The sequence below is a fragment of the Hippocampus comes genome, unplaced genomic scaffold (assembly GCF_001891065.2).
Source record: "Hippocampus comes isolate QL1 unplaced genomic scaffold, H_comes_QL1_v1.1 scaffold68, whole genome shotgun sequence".
NCBI classification, from domain to species: domain Eukaryota; kingdom Metazoa; phylum Chordata; class Actinopteri; order Syngnathiformes; family Syngnathidae; genus Hippocampus; species Hippocampus comes.
The window spans coordinates 6,997,802-7,022,933 of NW_017805625.1; the positions used below are offsets into that span (position 1 = coordinate 6,997,802).

Here is a 25,132-nt window from a genome sequence, read left to right on the forward strand (position 1 = left end):
GCATGTTGTCTCAGCAAACAAAATGAACACCGGGATAGCAGTCACTTAAAAAAATAGCCACACTCTCGAGTCCCCAATGTAGAGATAATGTGATTTAATTGATGGTTGTATATTTCAGCCAGAAGTAGAAAAGCGTGTAGTCTTGGTGCCCAAGATGCATGCAAGTACGGTCAGCATCAGTGGGCAATCAAGGCAGCCCCATAAAATAAAAAAAATCCAAACTCCCCGTGCTCATGTCCAAACTCTGCATACTTTGTCTGACAGTTAAATTACAATTCAAATTTTTGATGAGCAGTTGGGCCTACTATGCTACTTTATGGTATTTTAATGTAGGTCACTACGGTGATGTGTACAGAGATACATATTTGGGACTTGGTGTAGAAAGTTTAAAAATGCCTTGCCAATGTGGTGAGTATCAAGTAATTGTGTATAGATTTATGAGTTTAATAAGCAGTGGAGATGATTCACCAAAAATATTTTTTTCATGATTACATCAGCAGATGAAAAATTATTCACAAAATAATTACCGAACTAGATAGCCCTTATAATTTTTTTTTTTTTTTATTTGACGGGCATTTTTTGTGAACCTATAAAGTGAACCTCCTTCATCAAAGGGGGAACATTGCAAACCCAGCCTCAATGGAGAAATCAAAGATATGGAGAGCCCATGTAAAAAAGAAAAAAGAGAAACAAAAAGTCTTGTTTTAACAGTTCAGTTATCCTCCCGCATGCTTTAAACACATTTCAGTGTTTTGTTTTGTTTTTTTTTACTGTCAATAAATGACTGAAAAGGGCATCAGGGATTATGGCTCTCCTTTCCCAGATGCGAGAGCATGACAGAAGAGGCAACTTGAATTTTTTTTTTTCGACGGCAGAGATAAGTAAGTGCACTCACACTCTCCGCTGCTCTCTCCAGGCGGGTGGTAGAAGGAGAGGCCCAGCGAGATGAGGGCGGCGACCTCCAGGATGATGAGGGTGACGTCCTGCAGGGCCTCCCATACCAGTTGCAGGAAAGTTTTTGGCTTCTTTGGAGGTATCAGGTTTTTCCCAAATTCTTCTTTCCTCTTGTCCAAGTCACCTTGAGCACCCGTGAGTCCTGAGACAGTGAAGAAATGCAAAGAGGATGGTCAGGAAGAGGACAGAATGACTGCATGTGGGGGGGAGCATCTAGAAAGGACCCACTCAAGATTCAAAGCATACCACGTTGTGTGCTATGTGTTGGGCAATCTACTGCATCTACAGGAAGGAACCGCTCATGATCCTAAGAATAACACATCAAGTGTTTTTATTATCCACCAATCTATGTATCTGATAGAAAAGCTCCATCGTTCCAAAGTATACCACGTCATGCCAAATCCGTCAATGGAAATTCCTTCGCATTCATTCCTGCTCATACACCAAAGCGTACCGTATCGTGTGTTACCTATTTATCAGTCTATCTATGCAAAGGATACACTCTGTATCCAAAGCACAAAAATACAGCTGATTTGGCACCATGTAAATAAAACTGAATTGATCTGAATTCAGTCAATGCAACTGTCACTTACTGTGACGAGCACGCTTTGAAATGCCCTCACCTCCGTCAGATATATATGCTCAAGTCCCATCAACACAATATAAGAACTACAATACGACAGCATTCCAGTTCACTTTATTCTGCTATGCAGAAAATTTTGACACATAAATCCACAAGCTGTTATTCATTAAAATAATTATAACAAAAGTATTTGTTGTAATTATTCTATTGCACGTTTTGAAAGCAGCTACATTGTTACCAAAGAGGGAGGATAACGGCCCTCGAGGACTGGAGTTTGACACCTGTGGTCTGTGGTATGGAGACACTCGCAATCCACCACATACCACATATTGCACTATGTATCTACCTACATAGAAAAACGGACAGCTCCCATTCCAAGGAATACCACTTCATGTGCAAACGATCAATTTACCAATTGAAAGGTACTGCTCAGAATCCAAAGCATACCAAATCAGTTATCCCTCAATCAATCAATAAGTTGATTGAAAGGAACTGTGGGGAAAAAAAAAGTCACGATCCAAAGCATACCACATCACTGGCTATCTATCCTACGGAAGGAATGTGCTTCTCATTGTCGCCCCTTCGTGTGTTTGCACAGCAGCATTGTGCACCCTCACACAAGGGCAGACAGGAGCACGTCATGATGTCAAGCAGTCGTGCGTCACCGGGGTCTCCCGGCAGAGCCCCTGGATGGTACCTGGTGACGCGTCACATGTGCACCACATCTGCACAAAATAGCCGGTGAATGACAAGAGGGGGTGGATCAACCATCAAATAAGTACAGCTATGCAGAGGAGGCAGGGAAGGGGGGAGGGCGCAAGGAAAGCGGAGCATTCCAGGCTCCTACGTTGGAGAATGCCCTCGTTACAAATAGCTCTGTCTATAAATAGCTTCATTATCCATTCCCTTTTAATTGTCTCTGGAATAGGACCTAGCATGCTCTATCATTGAACTCACACAGCAGCAGCAGCCCGTCACGCATCAGACGTGTGCGTGCACGTGCATGTTTTGGTGGATCTCGGCAGCACGTGCTTAGTGTGTGTGTGTGTGACAAATAATGACCTTTTGATGTCCTTTCAGCCGCGGCGTCAATACACACATTTCCCCACTGCTTCAAAGGGTTTATTCATCCGCAGCAGAAAGATGTAAAATCAATAAATATGCAAATCTCCACATGGCCCACATTTCCACGCGGGAGAGGGAGCTAGTTAAAAGCGGCAAAACTGCACCAACCGCTGTTAGCCATCATTAGCATGGTTAGCGGTGATGCGGCATCAAAAAATAGAATGCGCCGCATGCATGTTAATGTTTGGGCTGCGGTGTGATGGGACTTCAAGGCTCGGTGTAACATCCGAGATTGAAATTTAACCGCGGTGCTGATGCAGTGACAACACTTTTTTTGTAATGTTGTTAAATGGAAGGTAAGGGGACCGTTTCAGGGTTGATTTGTTCTTGTGCAACATTGGAAGAAAACCTTTCAAGTGCTCTCTAAATACAGTTGAGTTGATTTATTTATTTTTTTTATGTAATTTTTTTTTAATGAGATTAAAGTCGTATTTTGAAAACGTGTGAGATGAGAATATATGTTTTTCAGATATTTCATATTTTTTTTCTTCATCAAAAGGATGACTTAATGATATATTTTCATTTAGCTAGTGGTGCCATGCGCCTTTCATTTACAGATAGGACATGGAGGTGTGAACAACTACTCTGAAGGAAGGTCTCAAAATCTCCAGAAGTCTCCAATAAAACCACAAATAGGCACAAGTTGCTTTTTTTCTTCTTTCAAACATAGCGATAAAGGAGTCTGAAAAGTTGCTAAATGTAGCCACAAAGCTAGCATAACTGATTAGCCCTCGCTATGTCACAACGCCCGTGCTTAGCCCTTGGTCATCATGGTCACAAAAAGCATGTGCATGAGACAAACATTGCTGTAATTATTATTTTTTTGTTTTATCATTAATGTATGAAGACTTTTAGATTCAAATGATAAAAAAAAATCATTACCTCTTCTTCAGCCCAAATTTGTTTTTATGAATAAATGAAGTTTTTAATTGGTTGTTTTTTTTCATGCGCTGTATAAGAAAGGTGACGAGCCAAAGAAGAAAAGCATTATTAGTGCTGTTTAAAGGCTGAGAGAGAGACGACTGCTGCTGTCTGTTCTCCCTCGAAACAGTTCAGGGCTGCTAATTCGCTGATCTGTCAAATGTTGCCGGCTCTGATTCAAATCTGCTGTGACATACGGCGCCTACCAAACATCCTGTTTCCAAATACATGAGACAGGGGACATGAAAACCAAGAAGAAGAAAAAAAACTTGCCTCGTTCGCTCTCTCACTCTCTGCATGAGGATTTTTGTCTCCCAGTGAGTAGGAACATGATGGCATATTTTAACAGTGGGCTAAAAATAGATCTCTATGGAAACACTATGCGTCCCACTCATGTGGAAATACCCGCAAGTCTAAAGCTTGAAGAAAGTGTGAATTAAGTCCGCGTGAGGTCCATATTTATTGGCATGTCCAGTCGCACTCATGTAAAAAGCAAGAAATGATAATCGGGGATTGAAATATGCAGTGACCTTGAAATGTCCTTGAAGAGCAGCAAAGAGATTACAGTTTATATTCAAGTTACTTCTCATGATATGTGTCGGATGTGCGTTTGATTTTTGTAACCCCCCCCTTCATAACGTGTGAGTCGTCATGGCAACAGGCCACCATGATGATCATCAACGCATTGATGGGAGAAAAGTGGAGTGAATCAATATGTCCGCATTCTCAGTCATTCTTTGAAAAGCGAGCTGGGAATAAAGAGCAGAAATGGTAGAGAGGCTTCAAGTGTGACTCAGAGGGGGAAAGTGTGAGCGAGAGCACACGGTGACAGAGAGAGTAGGCTGACTCTATTGTGAATAATAAGCCATCAGCGAGCGAGCGGCTAAAAGGTGGATAATTATCACGCTGCAGTTACGAGATGGCATGATGGAGAAATGTGTCACCATGTCCTTGATAGTGACCTACATCAAAACCGCAAGTATGGTACTAACCAAGATGTATTAGGGAACAAAAAATGGATCTACAGCAGTCAATCGCCATTTGGCTGCATCTTTTCCCAAGGACACTGACAGCAGACAGTCAGAGTTGAGAATCGAACTGCTGACCCTTCGGTCCCTGGACGACCAGCTGTATCAACTGAGCCACAAAAAATGAAATCATGAAAATAGATCAGGTTTTGACCTTGAAATGTGAAAACATTTTGTTTGAGGGCATCTTTGTCAGCAGCGAGGTGAATATATCGGCTCCTCTGTCAAAGAAGACACATTTGAGGCACCACGCTGGGCACTCCCATCATGCAACATAAATAAATGAAAGAGATGACACAAGGAAGGAAGTGGACCACACCCGACAGAACAGCAGGTCCACCCACATAAATATGCAGAAAGAATGAGCGAACGTCCTAATACTGTACACACACTTGCACAGATTGGAAAGATGAATGGATGGGTGGGTATATGGATGGATGGATGGATAGAGAGTGACTTGTTTGTGCGCAGCATGACATGGGGCCAGCTCAAGTTGATGTGTCATGACTTGCGTAGCAGCACTTCACATGCAAGCTTACACGGACCTGTGCACACACCGATGAGCAGTCATAGCTCAAGAGTACTCTAGCGTGCAGGCAAACAAGTACAAAAAAAACAACAAACAGAAGACTGTCATTCCATAGAACGCATACCTCAAGACTGTACCTTTTTTTTTTAAATTCCGGGAATAAATATGACATTTTCTCATTAAACCCCAAGACTTTTTATTCTTAAAAGGTAGTAGTCGATAGCTAGCCAGCTAAATAGCTTGCTAACAAAATAGCTCGCTATCTGATCTACGTCGCTAGCGTTCCTAGATTATTATAGATAGATAGATAGATAGATAGATAGATAGATAGATAGATAGATAGATAGATTTTTTATTCTTAAAAGGTAGTAGTCGATAGCTAGCCAGCTAAATAGCTTGCTAACAAAATAGCTAGCTATCTGATCTACGTAGCTAGCGTTCCGAGATTATTATTACATATAGATAGATAGATAGATAGATAGATAGATAGATAGATAGATAGATAGATAGATAGATAGATAGATAGATAACTGTGGCAACTGACTCATTTCCACTGTTTTTTTTGCGGCGCCATTTTGGTGATCATGTGATCACTATGTTGCATTGCTTTCAGAAAAATTAGCTCTTGTCTTGCTTGTTGAAAATGTGCTTTCTGCATCTATTTTTATTCATCACAACAGCTGTAGCTTTAAGAAAGCAGAACAGAACATTTAGCAGAAAATAACAGTAATAGAACAGAAAACGTAAGTTAAAACATTGACAAGAATACAACCAGTGGTGAAGCTAGACTTGTATCATTGTTGATGTGTTTCCAAATTTTTGTTTTGTGGGCCACTTGAGATGATGTAGAGTGGAATCTATTCTGTGGCTTCATCTTCAATTTGATTATTTTTATCCAGTATTTCGATGTTAATCACACACAAGGCGGGAAAAACTCATCTTTGACTGCCCAAAAAGTGTCGAAAGCTCGCTGGCACATATATACGGACTATTGCACAGAATTTTGAGGCATTTGGGGACATGCAGACAAAGTATCACCAAATTTGTACAATACGTAAGAAAATTATACAGTGTGGTAAAATGCGTGTCACCTAACCTTGGATGGGGGAGACATAGGAGAGCCTTCCACCAGGACAAGCCAGCCAAAAACAATCAGTTCACTTTTTTTTAATAGCCCAAGAGAGAACAGTGCCGTGTTCAGAGTACTTTTAAAAAGCTTTGCAAAAAGCCAGATCAAATGAAGAAAATACGACGTGCAAGTGTGTGTATGTGTGTGTGTGTGTGTGTGTGTGTGTGTGTGTGTGTGTGTGTGTGTGTGTGTGTGTGTGCGTGTGCGTGTGGGGGCAGCTGTACAAGTGGGTGAGTTTAGCTGTCAGGCACTGTGCTCTATGAGTCTGACTCATGCGAGTGATAACGGAGTGGAGTGAGAGAACACAGCTCACAGCTCCCTTTTTCACACTCACAAACTGACACACACACGCATGCACACACACACACACACACTCATCCCACTTCACAATGTATCTGGGCATCGAGGTTAGGACCAATTTTGTTCAGACGAAACAAATTGTGTGAGAACATCAAATGAAGAAGTCATCTTATATAAAATTAGGCATCTTCCGACCCCAAAGTACGTGCGCACACAAACGTACAAACGCATACATACTCTTTTGTTTCCATGACAATGATTCTTGCAGGGTTATTTTGTTTCTTTTTTCATATGCGGGGAAAAATGCGATTGTGCAACCTTATGCAAGGAAAACAATTACAAAACGTTAAACAGACTGAAAAGATTCATGGGGAGGAAAATATTGAAACGTTAACGAAAACAGACTGAAAAGATTCATGGGGAGGAAAATATTAACTGTACTCCTGTAAAAAACAAAAAACAAAAACAAAAGAACCCCACGCCCAACATACTCCCATATATCATATTGCAATATGACTCACACTTTCTGCAATTGAGTAAATGAACAGCTAATGTATTCGCTAACGCGACCATCCAACCTACGTAGGTTTGTTTGTTGGCAATCACTCTGCAATTGCTTTAGTCAAGGAAGTGCTGCGCCCTGTTGCACGGCCACAATTAACCATAGTTCAGTTTGGTGGACAAAATAATGACGAACAAAATTACATACAGAGGAAAGACCGAGACAGGGCATGTCCAAGTAGTGAACAAAATAACTGAACATGTCCAATATGTCCATGGTGTAATGAGGCAAGTCGACATGTTCGCAAGCACTACCAAAACTTTCTAAAAATTTGGAGGGGAAAAAAAAATAAAATCATTGAAAACCGAACCTTATGAGCAATTACCAAATGAGCAATGAAAGTGCACACGGTATGCAAATCACCAATCCTCGGAAAGAATGAAAAGTGAGAGCGCTCTTGACAAAGCAGGGGATCGGGCGCGTGATCTTCCTGTATCTCCCATCTGGATGTCAGTATCTAGTTTCAACCCTTGGATCAGATACACTTGCAACACAAAAGAGGGGACAGAGAGCCCTCCATACCCAGAGTAGCAGAAAGAGTCATGAAATAGTCATCTCGAGGCAGTATCATGCCTACACACCCCTATCCCGATGGGTAAGAAGCCCCATGTCATGTTAAAGCTAAAAGGTAAGCAGAGCTGCACTGAGAGTATTTTGATGAAAGCATGGCCAACATTTTGACCAAAAATGAATTAAATAATTGTGACATTTCTTTTTTTTTTTTTTTTTTTTTTTTTTTATCATGTCTCATTGAAAGCATAACAGAATGTTTTCTTTAGTTTGGCTCACATGCAGTCGAGCCATAGGGACAATGGTAGCGTGTTGAACCCTATTTGATCTGTCACCTTACTCAGCCTGTGAAATCCTTTCCAAGGCAACAACAAATGATCCATCTGATGCATAGATTTGTCTCTTTCAATACTCCTGAAATAACACAGGTGCATTTATAAATGTGCACCACACCGTTTTCGGGGGGGGGGGGGGTTCTAGCAGAAGAGGAAGCCTTCAATCATTCATGGCAGGGCTCGGTCCCCGTACCCTGAGAACAGCAGGGGTTCAAGGTGTTGGTTTTTTAAGGTGAGCCAGCAAATTTTCGCCGTCGTGCTCCACCCAAACGCTTCTAACGAAAAGTCAAATGTGTCGCAATTTAGCATTTTAGATTATATGTCCATGGAAAGAAAGTCCTTCCACGGCTTGTTGATGCAATCTGTCTTTGGTTGACTTGTGTTTGTGACACGGGCTTATGTTTGTAGGACCCCCACTAAAAACCTCATCCAGAGTGACAGCGTGCAATGTAAGGCTATTGGATTTACTTTTAGTCCAAAATATGGCAATTAAGGATGGGAATTTGACTGAATCTCCGCCTTTGAATGTCGTTAGTGGTTGTGTTTTGAAACGCTTGATGATGTTGCCTTTGCTTGTGTGAAGCACACTGAGTTGCCTTGTGTATGAAACGTGCTAGAGAAATAAAGCTGGCTAAAGTTAAGAGAGTTTTACGTCTGGATTTGCTCCCAGATTTGTGGATTTTAAAAACGTGTTGAGATGTGGAGTGTCCGAGGAACACCCTACAGAGTGTTAGGATAGGCGAGGGAGAGACCATTCTTGAAAAAGCGCTGACAAGAAGGGGAAATGAGCCAGTTATAGCCGGGGAGGGACTGTGCGTTTGCAGCTGAAAGCATCACTACGCCTGTCAACTTGCTTGTCAAGGCGCCTTCCAAGTGGTGGTTCACACTCAGAACGTTATGCGGGACATGATCTGAATGTAAATGTACAATGGAATACTGGAGGAAGAAACGCATGGATTGGAAGCTGAGGAGGGTATCAGACTTTATTTAGTCAAACTGATAGTTGCTTAGGAGGCAGCACGGCGGGGCATTGGCAGAGCACAACCGACTCACAATGCAGAGGTCCGGGGGTTTGATTCCAGACTTTGGCCTTCCTGCGTGGGTTTTCTCTGGGTACTCCGGTTTCCTCCCATATTCCAAAAACATGCATGATAGGTTGAAGTAAGGCAACATCAGGTTGGCTAAGGTAATGGAGCCAGCGCTTTAAGGCATCTGCACGACTGTTTATCCGTCTTGAATGTTCTCTACAAATTACCACAGTAAGTACTTTTAAGGAAAAGAAATATATATATAGTAAGTGGGGTACACCCTGAACTGGTTGCCAGCCAATCGCAGGGCACACACAGACAAACAACCACCCTTGCACACACTCACACCTAGGGACAATTTAGAGTGTTCAATCAGATTCCTATGCATGTTTTTTGGAATGTGGGAGGAAACTGGAGTACCCGGAGAAAACCGACGCAGGCCTGGGGAGAACATGCAAACTCCACACAGGAAGGCCGGCGCCGGAATCGAACCCACAACCTCTGCATCGCGAGACTAACGCACTAACCAGTCGACCACCATATATATACATATAGAAAGAGAGATTGAGAGAGAGAGAGAAATAAAACAGTAGAATGTTTCTACTCTAACAAAGGGAAAATATTCTAGTCTAGTTAGCTCAAAATTTGGGTTAGTGTTGAGAGAAAATTGTGTTGGTTTTCTGCCGCTGCGACGTATTGGTGAAGTGATTACCATGACAGATGATCATAACAACAAAACGAAACCAGATGTCACCATATTATGCATATGAGATTAATGTCAACGTACAATGTTATATGGTACAGCAAATCTAAAAACGCCCCAGGGGGAAGGCAGTGTTCCTTGAGAGGAACACACACAAAAACAAGAAAAGCCTGTTTATTGGCATGTTTCCACTTAATTTAGTCAAGCATCTCTTGGGACAGCTTAGGCTACGCTCCCCGGCCATGTCATCTATGTGTGTGTCATTTCCACTAGCAAGCTACGATCTATGAAGAGAAATACCAAACTAATCGACATCAAAGCTTGCTTATGAGATTTTAAACAGGTGAGAAGTGATCGCACTTCATGCTACGTCCCAGTGGAAACGTTGGTTCACAAGCCATTAGCAGCTTTTGGAAGGTGGCTCGTTGGTACGTAAACAGGTACGGTATCGCTGCAAGGCATGACTGCGCAAGTCGGCACACCAACACTCAACACCCTCACACCCACACGCGCAGCTTGCTACGCAACACAGCTTGCTACAACTGTCAAGAGTGAATAAATTATGATTAGCCAGATACACACACACACACACACACACACACACACACACACACACACACACACACACACACACACACACACACACACCTGTGATTGGGAAGAAAAATCCTTGAGCTAGGATGGAATACCAGGACAGGGGCGGAACGTGCAAAGTAACTCCCATCAGTCATTTCGCCCGCCCTATTTCATACATTACACCACCAAGTTTTAAACCATTTGCGATGTAACACATGATGACCTTGTGGTAGTGGACGGAGGTTGCAGAACTGAGGACATGACAGTTGGTCAAAATAGTGACTCTGGTTGGAATCACAACATGAAACTCAGTACAACATCCTTTATTTAATTTAAAAATTAAAAAAATTAATTTAATTAATTTAAAAAAATATCGGAAAATGGGTTTGGGAGAAATTGAGGGTTCTTTCTTCCCTGCCACATAAAAAAAAAAAAAAGTGTTTGGGGAATATCGCCAAAAGAAAATGTGATCCAAAATCCCTTCAAATTTAGAGTAAATTTGATTTATCATGATATCTCTTCAACCCTTTTGTTACCTCTGCTGCTCTGGGAAGGCCTTATCTAATTGGCTAAGAAGGTTCAGTTAAAAATATCCACCAATAAGCGAAGGGAATATTCGCGAAAAGAGCAGTGTGGGAAGTATAACACTGCAGGTCATCTAGTTCAGTCATATTTTTTTTCTTTCCATGAGTATGTTTGTTTTGGGCGATTTTAGAGGAATGCGTAGCACTCATTCCATGTTTTTCAATAGAAAGTTCCACAAAAATGGAGGCCATTTGTCACGTCACAACGAAATGAGTTTGACCACGGCTCTCTTCGTTCATGGCTGTTTCTTTTTCACAGTCTTGATAACCTTGGTAAAAATATTACCACGTTGGGGGACAACAATTCCTTTCAACATTAACCGGCATGAAGTTATAGTGTGCCCATTTTTATAGCACAATTTAAAAAGACAAGCCTACCTGGAAAAAAGGGATTTTTTTTTTCCCTCTATACAGTCTGTCCTCGAATGAGTCACACCTGTGTTGGACTATCTTACGGTCTCGCTTCCTCACGGAGCAAAATGGCTGTGTATCATTTTGAATCGGTCCTCTGGGATCCATCGCTCTCCATTCGTGTCTGATTCTCATTTTATTACCACTCTTTCTACCCACACCGTAACCCGCTTGGCTTCGGGAACAGGAGACACTGTCCTTGTTCCGTACAAGAGTTCCCTTGTGGGACGGAGATTAAATAGACTTCATCAGACAGGAACAGATTTGTAGGGAGGGGCTGTGATTAGTATGCTCATGAGGGAAGGAAGAAGGCGAGGTTTGGAAATTAGTATCCAACACCCATCCGACGCAGGGGATTTGATTTGAAGAACTGGTGGGTGATCTGGCTCTCAAATAGCGGGCGCGCTAGTTGGTAAATAAATGCAGCAATGTTTGTCCCTCTCTTGTCCCGTGTGCGCAGCTCCAAGCTATTACTCGCTGGATTCACAATCATGTGCGCTACGCACTTCCTGATCGTTCGGCAATATAAATACGACCGGAAATGGGAACACTAGGTCCCTACACTTGTCCAGTGGTTGAATCTGAAACAACCGTTGTGGAAACATTTGTGAAATTCGGACCAGATCAAGAGGAGCGATCAGTTCACGGTGTACCCTGCTTTGAGCAGAAAGTCAGCGGCGATAACATTTAAATTCCCAGTGGGAAATTGGATATGCAGTAAGAAAATGGATGAATGGAGCTGATCAGTGCATACAATCCATCACAAAAAACCTTCAAACCAAGTGATGAAAATTGAGATAATCCTGACAAGATGCAAAGATCTTTTTGTCCGATTTTGCCACCGGCCTTGCCCCAACAGTTGACTTTCGCATTATTCAAAAATATTTTTGAAATTTTAACGAAACACGATTGAGGAATTGAACATAATACAGATTTAGAAAACCAACAACGGCGGATCTTACTTGCTTTCCTTTTATACCTTTCCATGTCTTTGCTTTTTTGTTTCACGTCTCCATTTTCTGCCATCCAAGCGCAACTCCCTGAACCTCGGCATCATCATCATCATCATGGAATGAGAAATGGATGCAAATTGCCACATAACTGACTGGCGATCAATACCGTCAGTGTGCGCGGGGGCGCAGGATCAACAGGAGTGGGCTGTTTACAGCCGAGCCTTCTTCCAGAAGGAAAGGATGAAGTCCCCGACCACCAGCGACCACTGTCACTGCTGCCAATGAAAGCTACGCAGGTCCGTGTCCCTCTGCAGTTTGCTTGAAACACATTTGGCTCCTATCGAGTCCCCCACAGTGCTACACTGCATTATCACTGAACTCTTCAAAAAAAAAAAAAAAAATCTTGGTTTAACCTTTCAAAGGACGTGCTACTTTCCTAGCCTTGTTTCCGAGCAAGTAAAGGAAGGAAGTGTAGAGGAGAGAGACGATAAAGGTTATCGATGTAGAGCAGGTATATTTAGGCTACGCCGTGCAGCGGCCCGCTGGGACAAGCGACCGACCAGGAAATGGAAATAGAAATGAGAGCAGAGGTGCGAAAAAGAGAGACAAAAATAAAAAGGAGCAAAGAAGACAAAGAGAAGGGGCAGGTGGAAGGTGTCATGAGGAGTTATCAAATTCCAGTGTGTAGATTAACATCAGAAAGTGTATTAGAAGGAGGGATGGGCATTTGGCTTCATTTTTGAGCATCCGTGGCCTCGCTTTATTGCCAACTGAACTTCTTTCGATTGACCAAATAAAACAAATAAAACAGCAAAGTCTATGTAATTCTGGTGAAGGAATTGATTGATTCAAGACGCACAATAGATGAGTATACATTAGATCTGTTGGATTAAAAAGCCTTAAATGATGCTCGTTGGTTAGCGCGTCAACCTCACAGTGCAGAGGTCGTGGGTTCGATCCCGTCTCCGGCCTTCCTGTGCAGAGTTTGCATGTTCTCCCCGTGTCTGTGTGGGTTTTCTCCGGGTACTCTGGTTTCCTCCCACATTCCAAAAACACGGCAGGCTGATTGAACACTCAAAATTGTCGCTAGGTCTGAGTGTGGGCGTGGATGGTTGCTCGTCTCTGTGTGCCCTGCGATTGGCTGGTTCAGGGTGTATCCCGAACCTGCCCGAAGACGGCTAGGATAGGCTCCAGCACCACCCGCGACCCTGTGAGGATGAAGCGGATCGGAAAATGGCTGGATGGATGGATGCTTCAACGCACTCGACTATGCAACCAACACAGGCCCATTTCAAGCAACGATTGGTGGATAAAATTCCACACGACAAATTCTTCGCAAATAATCGACTAACTGATTTTTTTCTTCATCATTCATTATCAGGAATTATTTCGAAACAGAATGTGTTGCCATCCTCGGAGCCATCAAAAAAACATGTTTTAACCCTTTCATGCAACCTGATCACATGATAAACTGTCCACTGATGTAACCACTGTCCCTGATTGGCAGGCTGTGCGTGTGTAATTCACTTTTGGTGTTGGTTAGCGAGCGTATTGATACCTGGCGATGCTTAACTGTCCCATGGCGTCATGTAAACTGCCCCAAAGACCGAGCAGTATGGTTCAATAGCTGATTCATATTTGCATATGCTGCAGCCTTCTAGAGTCAAATTTGCAGGGGCAGACAGCGTCCTCTCCCTTTCCTTGCGTAACGAAGACTCGGCTCCATAGCATGTGAAGCATCCTGTCGGAGCATCTGTGAAAGTGAGCTGTGAATTTACTGACATCCCATCTGGCCCCTGTATGACTTATTCACCCGTTGTCTGCCTGAGGGGAACACTCGCTTCTTCACCTCACACTCACCTATCCGACAATGCATGCTGTGAGTAAACGCATACCGCCTCCACATCGCCATGTCAACCGCGCACAATCAATACATGCTACATATCTCAAATATAAAAAATATGGACTCTGAGCTGAATTTTTTTTTTTTTTTTTAACCAGACATTAATCTTATATAATTGATGAACAAACATTAGTTTTGAAAATGAGTATCTTACAAAAGAGGAGCCTGTTCTAATAAGGATTTAGCAGAAGGGTTCGGAAATATTAACATGCAAATAATAAACCCGAACCCTCAACTTGAAATTGTGGGGGGAAAAAAAAAAACGATAACATTTTCCAACCTGCAAGGCTACCCCGCCTACGGCGTGTGATGCGACAGGATTCTCATTAAATGTGATTATCCTTAATTTGTATCACAATGGAGAGATTAATTTGATTGCAATTAACCCTTTTGCCGTGAAATAAACAATTAAGAGCCTGACAGCGGAATTATTTTTCCCCATGAGTGCTTGTTGTTGAATAAATATGTATTTTCGTCTGATTGGTTGTAAAGTGTTGTCATACAACAGTAGGCAACACACACAAAAAAAAAATGTTTTACTGGAAGCTCAATCCAAATCATTATTTGTGTACAACAGTCTACAGAATAATGCAATGTCATTTCTTGACTAATATGAACCCTTTCATGCACCCTGTAACTTGAGAACATGAGAAGCTGTCCACTGACTCAGAAAGGGTCAAATGAAGAAATCTGCTTTTTAGTTTGAACTCATTGTACCAGCGTGCACCAGCACTGATTTTGATTGGGAGGAATGTCGGCGCCATTAGGCTGTCGGTGCTGGACAGCCCCCGGGGCGCTTGTGTTTTTTGCACCTGGAATGGGCAGCATTTTTCACAACCCCGTTTTGTTCAGCGGAGATGGCGGCGCTGTTGGACAGTCTGCGATGGTGAGGCTGTATGGATGGCTTGTGGAGCCGAGGATGAGGAGAGAGGAGGGTCGCCGCGGAGCGTTGATGCGTATTTGAAAATGAGAGTCGCCACTTGGAATTGAAGCGGATTTACATGGGACAGGAGAAGTGAGCCAATCTCTTTTTTTCGTCAGTGGACGCTAAAGCTTCACGTTTACTTTCAAATTTAGCTTGTAGCCGACGTGTGCACATTTTGAGCATGATGTCTCTCACAGGATGTACAGTATTGGATTGTGTATTGTCATTACTTGTTTGTATAATTGACAGCAAAGTGGTCTAGAGATTTGCACAATTGCCTTACAGTCCTGAGGTTTTTGCTTGTGTGCATTTTCAATCTCTGTGTACTCTGGCTTCCGTACCCCATTTCGAAAACGTGCATGTTCGGCTCATTGGCAATGTTGTCCAGAGCTGCGAATGTCTGTTCGTCTAGATGTGCCCTGCGATTGACTGGTACCCCTCTGTTCTCTCCTCGGAGGTTAGCTGAAAATGAGCCCCTTGTTACGCGCGGCCCTCGAGCTTGAAGCGCTATAGAAAATGCACGGATGAAAACAAATAATCCTTACTATGCTTTAATCTTGAAGCAGATGAATAAATAACCAGTCACTCAAGAACTTAAGTGAAACTGGAATTTCTACTTGAACGGGCCTTATGCATTTATGCTGCATAATGAATTATACACTAGCTATCCATGCACTGTGGATATCATGTGAAAGGGCCAGTACAGGCAGCAGGGGCGGTAATAGATCAACCATACTCAAGGGTCAAATACCTCTGCCCGCCCATTTGGGAATGCACGGCAAAGCAATACCCTCCCGGCTAATTAGCATGATCATATTTCTCACGTAGCATGTGGTTTCTGCGACGCAGCCACACGGAACGGACCGATACGGCGTCAACACGTATCACCTGGGTTCACGAATGCAAATGACGGCGCTTTCCATGCAAAGCGAAGGGATAATGCATTCCATCAATTAATGATTCTTTCCCGGAGAACAGCGCGGGCATCCTGCTTGTTAGCGTCTTCGCCAGAACCACGCATCCAATAAAGGCGACTCCAAAGATGATGTGGAAACAAGTCGTTATCTCAGTACAACGCGGCACAGACGAAACATGTTGCTGGAAATACGATTGCTCTCGCAAGTCCGCACGAAGCCATGTGGTTCATCTGAGTCTTTGTGAATAGTTGAAAGGCTATTTCAAATCACATCAAATCAAAATGCCAATCTATACAACGACATTATGAGCGCCGCTCCACTGGTGAAGACGATGATTTACAATAAAAGCAATCAATAAAAATAAAAGAACCATATGTAAAGCCGCCTTAGTGGTACGCAGTTCATGTTTTTTCATGTCTCTTGTATGCATTGCACGCCTTATTTCACCTGTTCACTATTGCACTTAGTTGTTGACAGAATTCGGTATTGCACAAAAACGCAAATGTGTGGCTTTCTGAGACATTAGCAGGGGGAAAAAAAATTGTCAATACGTGAATTTGTATGCTTCAAATAAGTTTTATGTGAGGTCCTGGGTTCATCACCGTTCCGTTTCTATGCCGGCAACATCACCCAAATTTGTAAGTGAAGTCATCAATCTATGGAGTCAATCACTGACCTTTGCAGACAACAGTTGTCAAAATATTTACACTGTCATAAACAAGTCTAAGCCATACATATAAAACAATAAATGAAAAACAGTAACGACGGCGGTAATTGAGGATGCCTACTTTTGCCGCCTCACACTTAAGAAGATGCCCCCACCCCTTCCCCTCCATGTGTAGTGACCCGACCCATATTAAAAAAGCAAGCAAAAAATTTAAGACACATTGTTGTTAGTATGCAACCAAAGATGAACAATCATTTTGAGGATTCGCCATGGAAAATGGAGTGCCATGTCCTGAATTAACTGAACTGCATCATCTGTGCTTCCAGCAGCGGTACAAAACAACAACAGATCAGGCAAATATGTAAAACATATGAATAATTATTAAATTCCTCCTTTTATTTCAAGGGGGTTTATGACTTGGGTCTTTGATTTGGTGCGGTCCGCAGGCAGTTAATCCTCCACCGGTGTTTAGTACACTAATAAAATGGGCGCTCGTGAGAAATTATGTGTCACTTATGCTAATTTTATTGCACTTTGCAAATCAGTTTCATTTTCAAATATCGTTCGCGACACTGCGGGCATTGCATTGCACCGCAACTTCTGTCTGAGTCATTCACTGCACTTGTTATGCAACTCTGTGCGTAATCTTGTTTATTAAGACGGTCCTGCAACAACCGAGTGCCTTGAAGGCTGACTTTTGATGAAGGCAATTTTCAGAGGAGATTTTTAAAAGTATGTACATGTGTTTAAATTACCGCAGGAAGGCCAAGCCAGAGTGATAATTAATAGAGCAAATATATGAAGAAGAATGAGGATTGAAAGCATTACCATAGAAGACACTCCAACATTCCACACATGTGCTCGACACAAACAAATACATCATAATTTCATGCCATCGATCACCTATTCAGGCGAAATGGGACGGAGCCCAGCCAGAAATAGCCAAAAGCCCCAAGTAGTTGGTTTGTAGCAAAGCACTACTTTTGTCTTGTTTTTTTTCATGTTTTAAAAAAATGTACATATAATTCTATGCATTTCAGGGTTTTGGGGAGCCAAACTCTCAAATTTCTTTCACTCGCGTGGTTTTGCCGTGACGTCGTGAGGAGTGTCCCTTATTTCAAGATCTGAAAGGTGGCAACTATAATTATTCACAGGACATCGCCACTGGCTAGCCAGCTCCGATTGTATTTTTACTGTTATTTTTTTTTTAACATATAATAAAGAGCCTCTTTTAGGGCTGGACAATTAATCAAAATGTAATCTAGTTTTAATTTTGGCTTTTCGGGACCATAAAAAACATTATAATTAAAGAATAATGATGAATGTGCCATCAGCACAGCGTGTAACATATTTTCACAAGCATAGGGCGCACTTAAAAGTCTTACGTTTTCTCCAAAATAGTCGGGGCGCCAAATAAGGCGGGTGCGTCTTGTGTATGCACCGAGTTCCAAAATCTGTGAATGCTGTTGTGTGACTCCGATGAGGGGTCCGCTTCTCTGACTGATGTTGTGCTGACACGCCGATTATATAGAGGAAAGGTGGACATTAAAGACAGCACGCGGACGTTAAAGTGGGAAGGGTGGGCGCGAAAGAGGACCCCCCCCAGTAGGTGTATATAAGTGTATATAGTATACGGTACGAGCGAATTCAACATCAACTAATCCATGGTGCTTGGTGCTTTTGTTTTATGAAACGTGCCATCCATCCATCCGGGCAAGGATGATTGTGGCGCGGCAACATCTGGCGGATTACAGTAAAAAGTGTAACATTCTGCGTTACATTAAAAAAAGATGCTTTCTTGGAGATATTAAACCTTCATTCTGCCGCACTACCAGCCTCACTTGGATTTTCCTACGTTGTGAAATTAACATGAATACACCTTGTTGTGATAAATTTGACTCTGTCCTCCCCGAATAAGCTGTTTAATGACACCCCAGTTGGAGTTTACTACAAAACTAAAAACACAAGAAATCATATTCCACACATAATGTATTCAAATACTATCCAAGACATATTTTGTTTTAGAAACATCGCTAGTGCTAATGCTAGTAGTCAATGTAAAATCCCACTGACAGGCTAACCAACAATTAGCATTGCGTTGCGGGAGTGATATTCCTTGAAATAACAAATATTCACAGGCAAACACTGGAAGAACACATACAGACAAGTAATATAGCAATATTTACAAGCATATCGTTTTCGCTCATCTGTGAAAAACAATATATATGAATAAAGATCAATCGCACGCATATCCCACATTACGCTGAAACATTCTTCAAAATAAGGTTGCGTCTGACTGGCTGATGAGAGAATGACATGGAAGGCAGCAGGTGGGAGTGTGGGCTGAGACTCCTCTGCATACTAAACAGCAAACCTGGCTGAAGAGATGCATTTCAAAAGGGACTCCCTCTCTTGTGAGGCTGTTCCTACAACCACTTTCTCTAAGACTCCATCCCAGCATGATGTGAGTCATGAATACGTCAGTACAAGACATCGCGCATACACAAGCACAGGAGAGTGTGTGAGTGTGGTGGTGGGGGACTCACCTTCCGTGGGTGAGGTTTTCAGACGTTTGCACAGTCCCTCAACACCCCCGTAGTCCTCCTGGAGCTTGACCACTGCCTCGGTGCCGCGAAGCTCCATGAGCGAGCGCAGCTCCATGAGCGAGCAGCCGAAGCCCGCGGCATGGTTGGCGCCCTCATTTCTTTGGTTCTTGGCGTAGAAATCGCTGTTGGACATGTCTCCCATGATGCCGGCCGGTCAGTTATTGCTAATAGGGTTCGAATCAGTCTCCAAAGTGGGATTCAAGTAGACAAAAAAAAAAAGTAATAAATGGGAATGCCACTTGTGAAGGTATTAAAAAGGAGGACAAAATCCAATTATTGGAGCATCTGTTTCAGCATCGGAGCAGAAGAAGAGGGGAAAGGAGGATGGAGGGGGGGGCAACGAAGCACAGACTGGGGAGCATCCAGGTGAGCGTCGGACGGCCCCTGTGGTCAGGTCCTGAGAAGGTTGCGAGGTTTGGTCGATGCGGGGGGGCTCAGGCTCACCACGGCTGCAGTCCAGACCCGCTCCATGCGTGGCTTCCCATTGCTGCGGTACGGCTGCCGCCTCTACATGGTGGTACTCCCCATCACTGTTGGAGAGAGAGATGGAGAGGAGGAGGAGTAGGATGAGGTTAGTTCCAAGAAGACAGAACGTGAAGGACAGCGCGGGAGCGGGAGCGTTGCACAGAGGTATAACCACAGCACGCCACTGCGGTAACTCCACCGGTTCTGTGTCGGGGTAGCGGTGCTAATGGAGCTGCTAACCTCATTCTGAGTACAACCAGAGAGAGGGAGAGAGAGAAAGAGAGAGAGCGGCGGGTGCGAGGATGAAGATGAGGAGGAGAAAGAAGAGGATGCTCCTCTCGGATGCGGAGAAAGAGGAGGTGTGTGCGCGGGGGAGAGAGGCCGGGAGCCGCTCTGACGACAAAATGGAAGAGGCGCCACGCAGCGTCGCACTGTCGCCGGGGAGGTTGGGCTGACTAGGAAAAGGGGAGGGGGGGGGGGCGCTTTGGCGTCACACCTTTCATCGGGGCCCATTTCATCAGACGGCGTCACTTGAAGACGACAAGACAAGTGGACGTCCTTTCTTATCATTAAGCATTTAGTCACATATAGTTGTCACTGCTCATAGTGAATTTTGCTGCCGTTTATTTCATTGCAAACTGGTTTTTACAATTAAGTCAGTATAGGTTTGGTGCTACATACAATGCCACTGACTATTCTTGCTGCTGTGCTGTTCACATTCAGCGCTCTGTCTTCTAGCTAATATGAATATGCCATTCTCAATTGCTTATATGGACTAGTTAATGATCGATATGTAGTTTCTTTGCAACATACAATGCTGCTGTTGAAATTCACATATGTGTAGAAAAAAATGGGCGAGTTCCGATATCTGTCTTGTTTTAAGGGGGGGGCGCTTTGGCGTCACACCTTTCATCTCGGGGCCCATTTCATCAGACGGCGTCACTTGAAGACGACAAGACAAGTGGACGTCCTTTCTTATCATTAAGCATTTAGTCACATATAGTTGTCACTGCTCATAGTGAATTTTGCTGCCGTTTATTTCATTGCAAACTGGTTTTTACAATTAAGTCAGTATAGGTTTGGTGCTACATACAATGCCATTGACTATTCTTGCTGCTGTGCTGTTCACATTCAGCGCTCTGTCTAGCTAATATGAATATGCCATTCTCAATTGCTTATATGGACTAGTTAATGATCGATATGTAGTTTCTTTGCAACATACAATGCTGCTGTTGAAATTCACATATGTGTAGAAAAAAATGGGCGAGTTCCGATATCTGTCTTGTTTTAAGGTATCAAGTAGTTATGAAGGGTGCCGATACAAGTCACCAATACCAGTCAATGACACCGTTTTTTTCTGAGTCAATGGCCTCCATGTCAATTCTTTCAAGTGCCACAGTGGACAGCCTATCATGCTGTCGTTATTGGTGCATGAAAGGGTTCAGCAGTCAGTGGAGTCTATTTACCATAGTCATATGTTTTTTGTTTGTTTTTTCTCTTTTTTGCGACATACATTATGGTTTACTAATTTTGTTGCTGTGCATGTCACAGTTCTATATTATTAGTATTTGCCCTCAGCATAATTTATCATTCATTAAAATATATTGTGCCGCTTCCATTCTGCTGGGTCTAATTGCCTGAAAGAATACTCACAAGATATGAAGGATAATCCAAATAATCATCTTGTATTAGCCTCCTTTGTCTTGTATTTTTTATTTTTTTTCTCACTTAGTACTGCCTCATCTTTGTCCCCAAACTTTCCGACTGTACTCGCCAAGTAGACTCGGCTGTACTTTGTGCATGCCAAGGCGGGCATGTGTCGGCCAGATCCTCTAAATGAAAGCAAACAAATGATCTCCCAGGAAAGCGTGTGTGAGAGTGTGAGTGAACGTGCGTGTGCATGTGTGTGCAAGCGTGTATGCATGTGTAGACATAATCAAGCGCCAAGTTGAGGAGTGAAACTACAAAGTACATCATACACCTGCAGAGAAATGACATCATGGACCGGTTGGGGATGAAGCACCTGCAAAAGAGCCACCGTGCCCCCCCGAACTCCACCTTGGGCATTGAACCCAGCTGCTCATCTTTGCAGATGACCAGACAGTAAGGCATAAAACAAACAGAGTTCTCGATGAAAAAGACCATGAAAGATTTAATTTCTCTTGGGGATTGCACAAGAATCCTGCTGATTTTTAAGAAGAAATCTTCTAACATGAGCCAAGATGCCCATCATAATTAAGCTCCAAATGCCTGCTTCTTGTCAGCCCTTTGCCAGTTGCAAGTTTCAACCAATCTCCAATTGTTTTTTAGTTGACACGACAAAAGCCAAATGATTTTGACTAACTTTCACCCGAAATTGCAACCAATCCTCCGATTTGTCCAAAGATTTTCCAAGCGGAATCGAGAACCCCAGTGATTTTGAACTGGCCAAAGATGGCCGACAGAGAGTAGCTAAGGGAAGACTTTTAACACTATGCCAGTCTCTAAATTCAAATTAATCTTCATTTTGAACACGTGCAAAATGTTTTTGATTTCCATGCAACAGCTCGACTGCTTTTGACTGATACGAGAATCAAGAAGGCCAATGTGGCTGAAGTAGGGCGAACACAATTAATCGAATAACCCAATTACAAAAAAATTCAAAAAGCGAGATCTCTGCCCTGAAAACTCGCATGGATCAAAGTGCAATGTGTCCGCTGCAAAGCAAAGCGTATCACAACAGCGCAACTGCAATCGCCAACACAAGGCAACCCATCAATTTTAGCTAATTTATCAAAATTTACTCAACAAACAATAGCAAGAGAAAGAAACAAGTAATACATTCATTCACAAACTGGTTTGCCAACAGCTGACGCCCAGGGGCGCAAGGTGCAGTCTGGCTAACTGGAGCTAACAAAAGCCAACTTGACTGCTGACGCACATATCACTCACCAGGCCAGCTCTGCTTTTTAAAGCCACATTCAAAGTTGCAGAAACCACAAGGTAGAACGTGGAGATGGTTTCGCCAAGTGGACAAAAAGAATACCCACACCACACAAGCACTTCAAAAAATTTGTGTTGCTGTTTAATAAAGCAAAATCTAGATGGACAACAAAGAAAGGACAGGGACAGGTGGCAAGAACAGGATGATCAGAAGAAAGGAAACGATAGGATGATAGGATAATAACACATCATTTCGACACAACTCAGTCCACAATTACATCCATCCATTTTCTAAACCGATTGTCCTCATGAGGGTCGCGGGCGTGCGTGCTGGAGCCTATCCCAGCTGTTTTCGGGTAGTAGGCGAGGTACACCCTGAACTGGTTGCCAGCCACTCGCAGGGCACACATGGACGAACAAACATCCGCGCTCACACTCACACCTAAGGACAATTTAGAGTCTTCCATAAACCCGCCATGCATGTTTTTAGAATGTGGATGGAGACCAGAGTACTCGGAGAAAACCCACGCAGGCACGGGGCGAACATGCAAACTCCACACAGGAAGGCCAGAGCCAGAAATGAATCCTGCACCTCTGCCCTGTGAGGTGGCGGACGTGCTAAACAGTCAACCACCGTGCCGCCCCATAATTGCATTTGCCTCTTAAATATGTGAATATATACTGTATATAAAGTACAGCACCCTCTTGTGAGACTCCATGGTCCTTCCATTAGCATCCCCCCATCCCTCCGTCCCTCCCATCTCCCACTGTGTCCGTGTCTCCTCTCATGTCTCCTTTCACTCACTTTTGGCTCTCATGACCTGACAGTGACTAATGACTAACACGAGCCCGCGCTGCAGGACCAAATGCAGACTGTGTGAATCCTCTAATTAAAAGCTTTTTTTTTTTAAGATATTTTTTTTTTCCAAAGTGAAAGTGCACCTAATTGGCCTTTATGAACGTGGACGGCATATGGTATGCGAGCTTTATTTTTGACCAGATGCCTTAACCACCAGATCGTACAACAATAACATATGCGCATGACGGCTATATGGCAATAAGCATTCACTTCGAGTCCAAGCGTTAACCATGGAAACATGCTCTTACATTGAACTGACACTCTTTCTCAAAATGTCCTTGAGCACAGTACTGAGATTTGAGCTGTGCTCACTGCAGCAGCAGCAGCAGCACCAGCGGCAGCAGCAGCAGAGGCAGGAGCAGGAGCACTGGCACACAGCGCCCCCTTCCTCTGAGGAAAAGCAGTGCAAAAGAATCCCCTGAGGGATGATTGACTCACAGGCCACCACTGCATCAGGTAAGGTCACCGAAATATTATTATGGCCTCTCCGTATGATGCAGTGAAGCGGAGCGCAGCACTCCAAACTACAATCACAGAACTAAACAGACGTTCATTCATACTGTTAATAATATCACAAATAGTCTCCCATAAAACCATCAGCAACAATGGGGACGAAGAAATAAAATATTGTCATTCAGTACTGCATCAGACTTCAAATATTAGGAGTGAGTTGTTCAGGGATAGAATCAAATATGGATAATATGCATCAACAGTTGGGTTGGTAATTAATTCAATGATTGGTTTACTCACTACTGAAATAAAAATATTTCACAAAAATTGTCTTATTTACTCACTGTATAAAAACACTTCGATTAGCAATTAAATGTGTTCATGTAATTATTAACTAAATAAAAACCAAATCAAGATCTTTAAATGCTGTATGATAATATATTGTTAATATTATGGTTACTACTTTTACACGGTGAAAGTGCTGGAGTCCGACTCATGTTGAGTAATTTATTGCCAATTATGAGTATAATACGCATTTAAATATAGTACTGTAATACAGGACTCATACACTGTGAAATAACACAAATATACCCACGTGAACATTTTTAAAATCATATCAAAACATATAAAAACTCAAATGATCGTCACAAACAAGCTTCAGCAAGCCGTATGGACCACATTGAAACATAAAATGTCCCACAAATCATGTTACTGACCAACTATAGCTGTCTCACCGCATCCACAAACAGTGCTCACACGATACGTGCCACCATGTTCGCACCAAAGTGAACATGGGCAATTAAGATAAGATAAGATAAGATAAGAGAACCTTTATTAGTCTCGCAATGGAGAAATTCCCAATTCACAATTGCGGACACAATCACTTTCTCATTTTTTATGATCAGAGATGATGACCGATGATGGCTAGCCAGGACCAAAGAGTCCGTAAAAGACAAAGAATGTCCAAAGTTTGGGATCATTTCACACTAAACAGTGAAGCCCAGTCAAACAAGAAGAAAACCAAAGGGAGGAGGGTTGTTGATGACAAGGTTTGACTGAAAAATAGGACATCGGGCATCAGGCCTAGAAAGGAGGATTGGAAATAGAAAAGGATGTTAGTCTATCTTTGAATTCAGCTGTCTCGAGGGAGATAAGGTGGAATGGGGGGGGGGGGGGGCCTGGCGAGT

The 25,132-nt window shown here is 42.9% G+C and overlaps 1 protein-coding gene across 3 annotated transcripts in view; it reads right to left on the reverse strand.

Annotated features, from left to right (window-relative positions):
* The window catches only part of atp2b2 (ATPase plasma membrane Ca2+ transporting 2), a 74,114-nt gene that overhangs the window by 45,567 nt on the left and 3,415 nt on the right, over positions 1-25,132 (reverse strand). For all 3 annotated transcript variants that reach the window (XM_019881151.1, XM_019881153.1, XM_019881150.1), the window contains exons 2-3: positions 19,190-19,779; positions 896-1,096 (exon numbers count right to left, since the gene is read on the reverse strand). In XM_019881151.1, coding sequence (XP_019736710.1) covers positions 896-1,096; positions 19,190-19,391 — 403 coding nt within the window. In that variant the 5' untranslated portion in view covers positions 19,392-19,779. The remainder of the gene's footprint in view (positions 1-895; positions 1,097-19,189; positions 19,780-25,132) is intronic.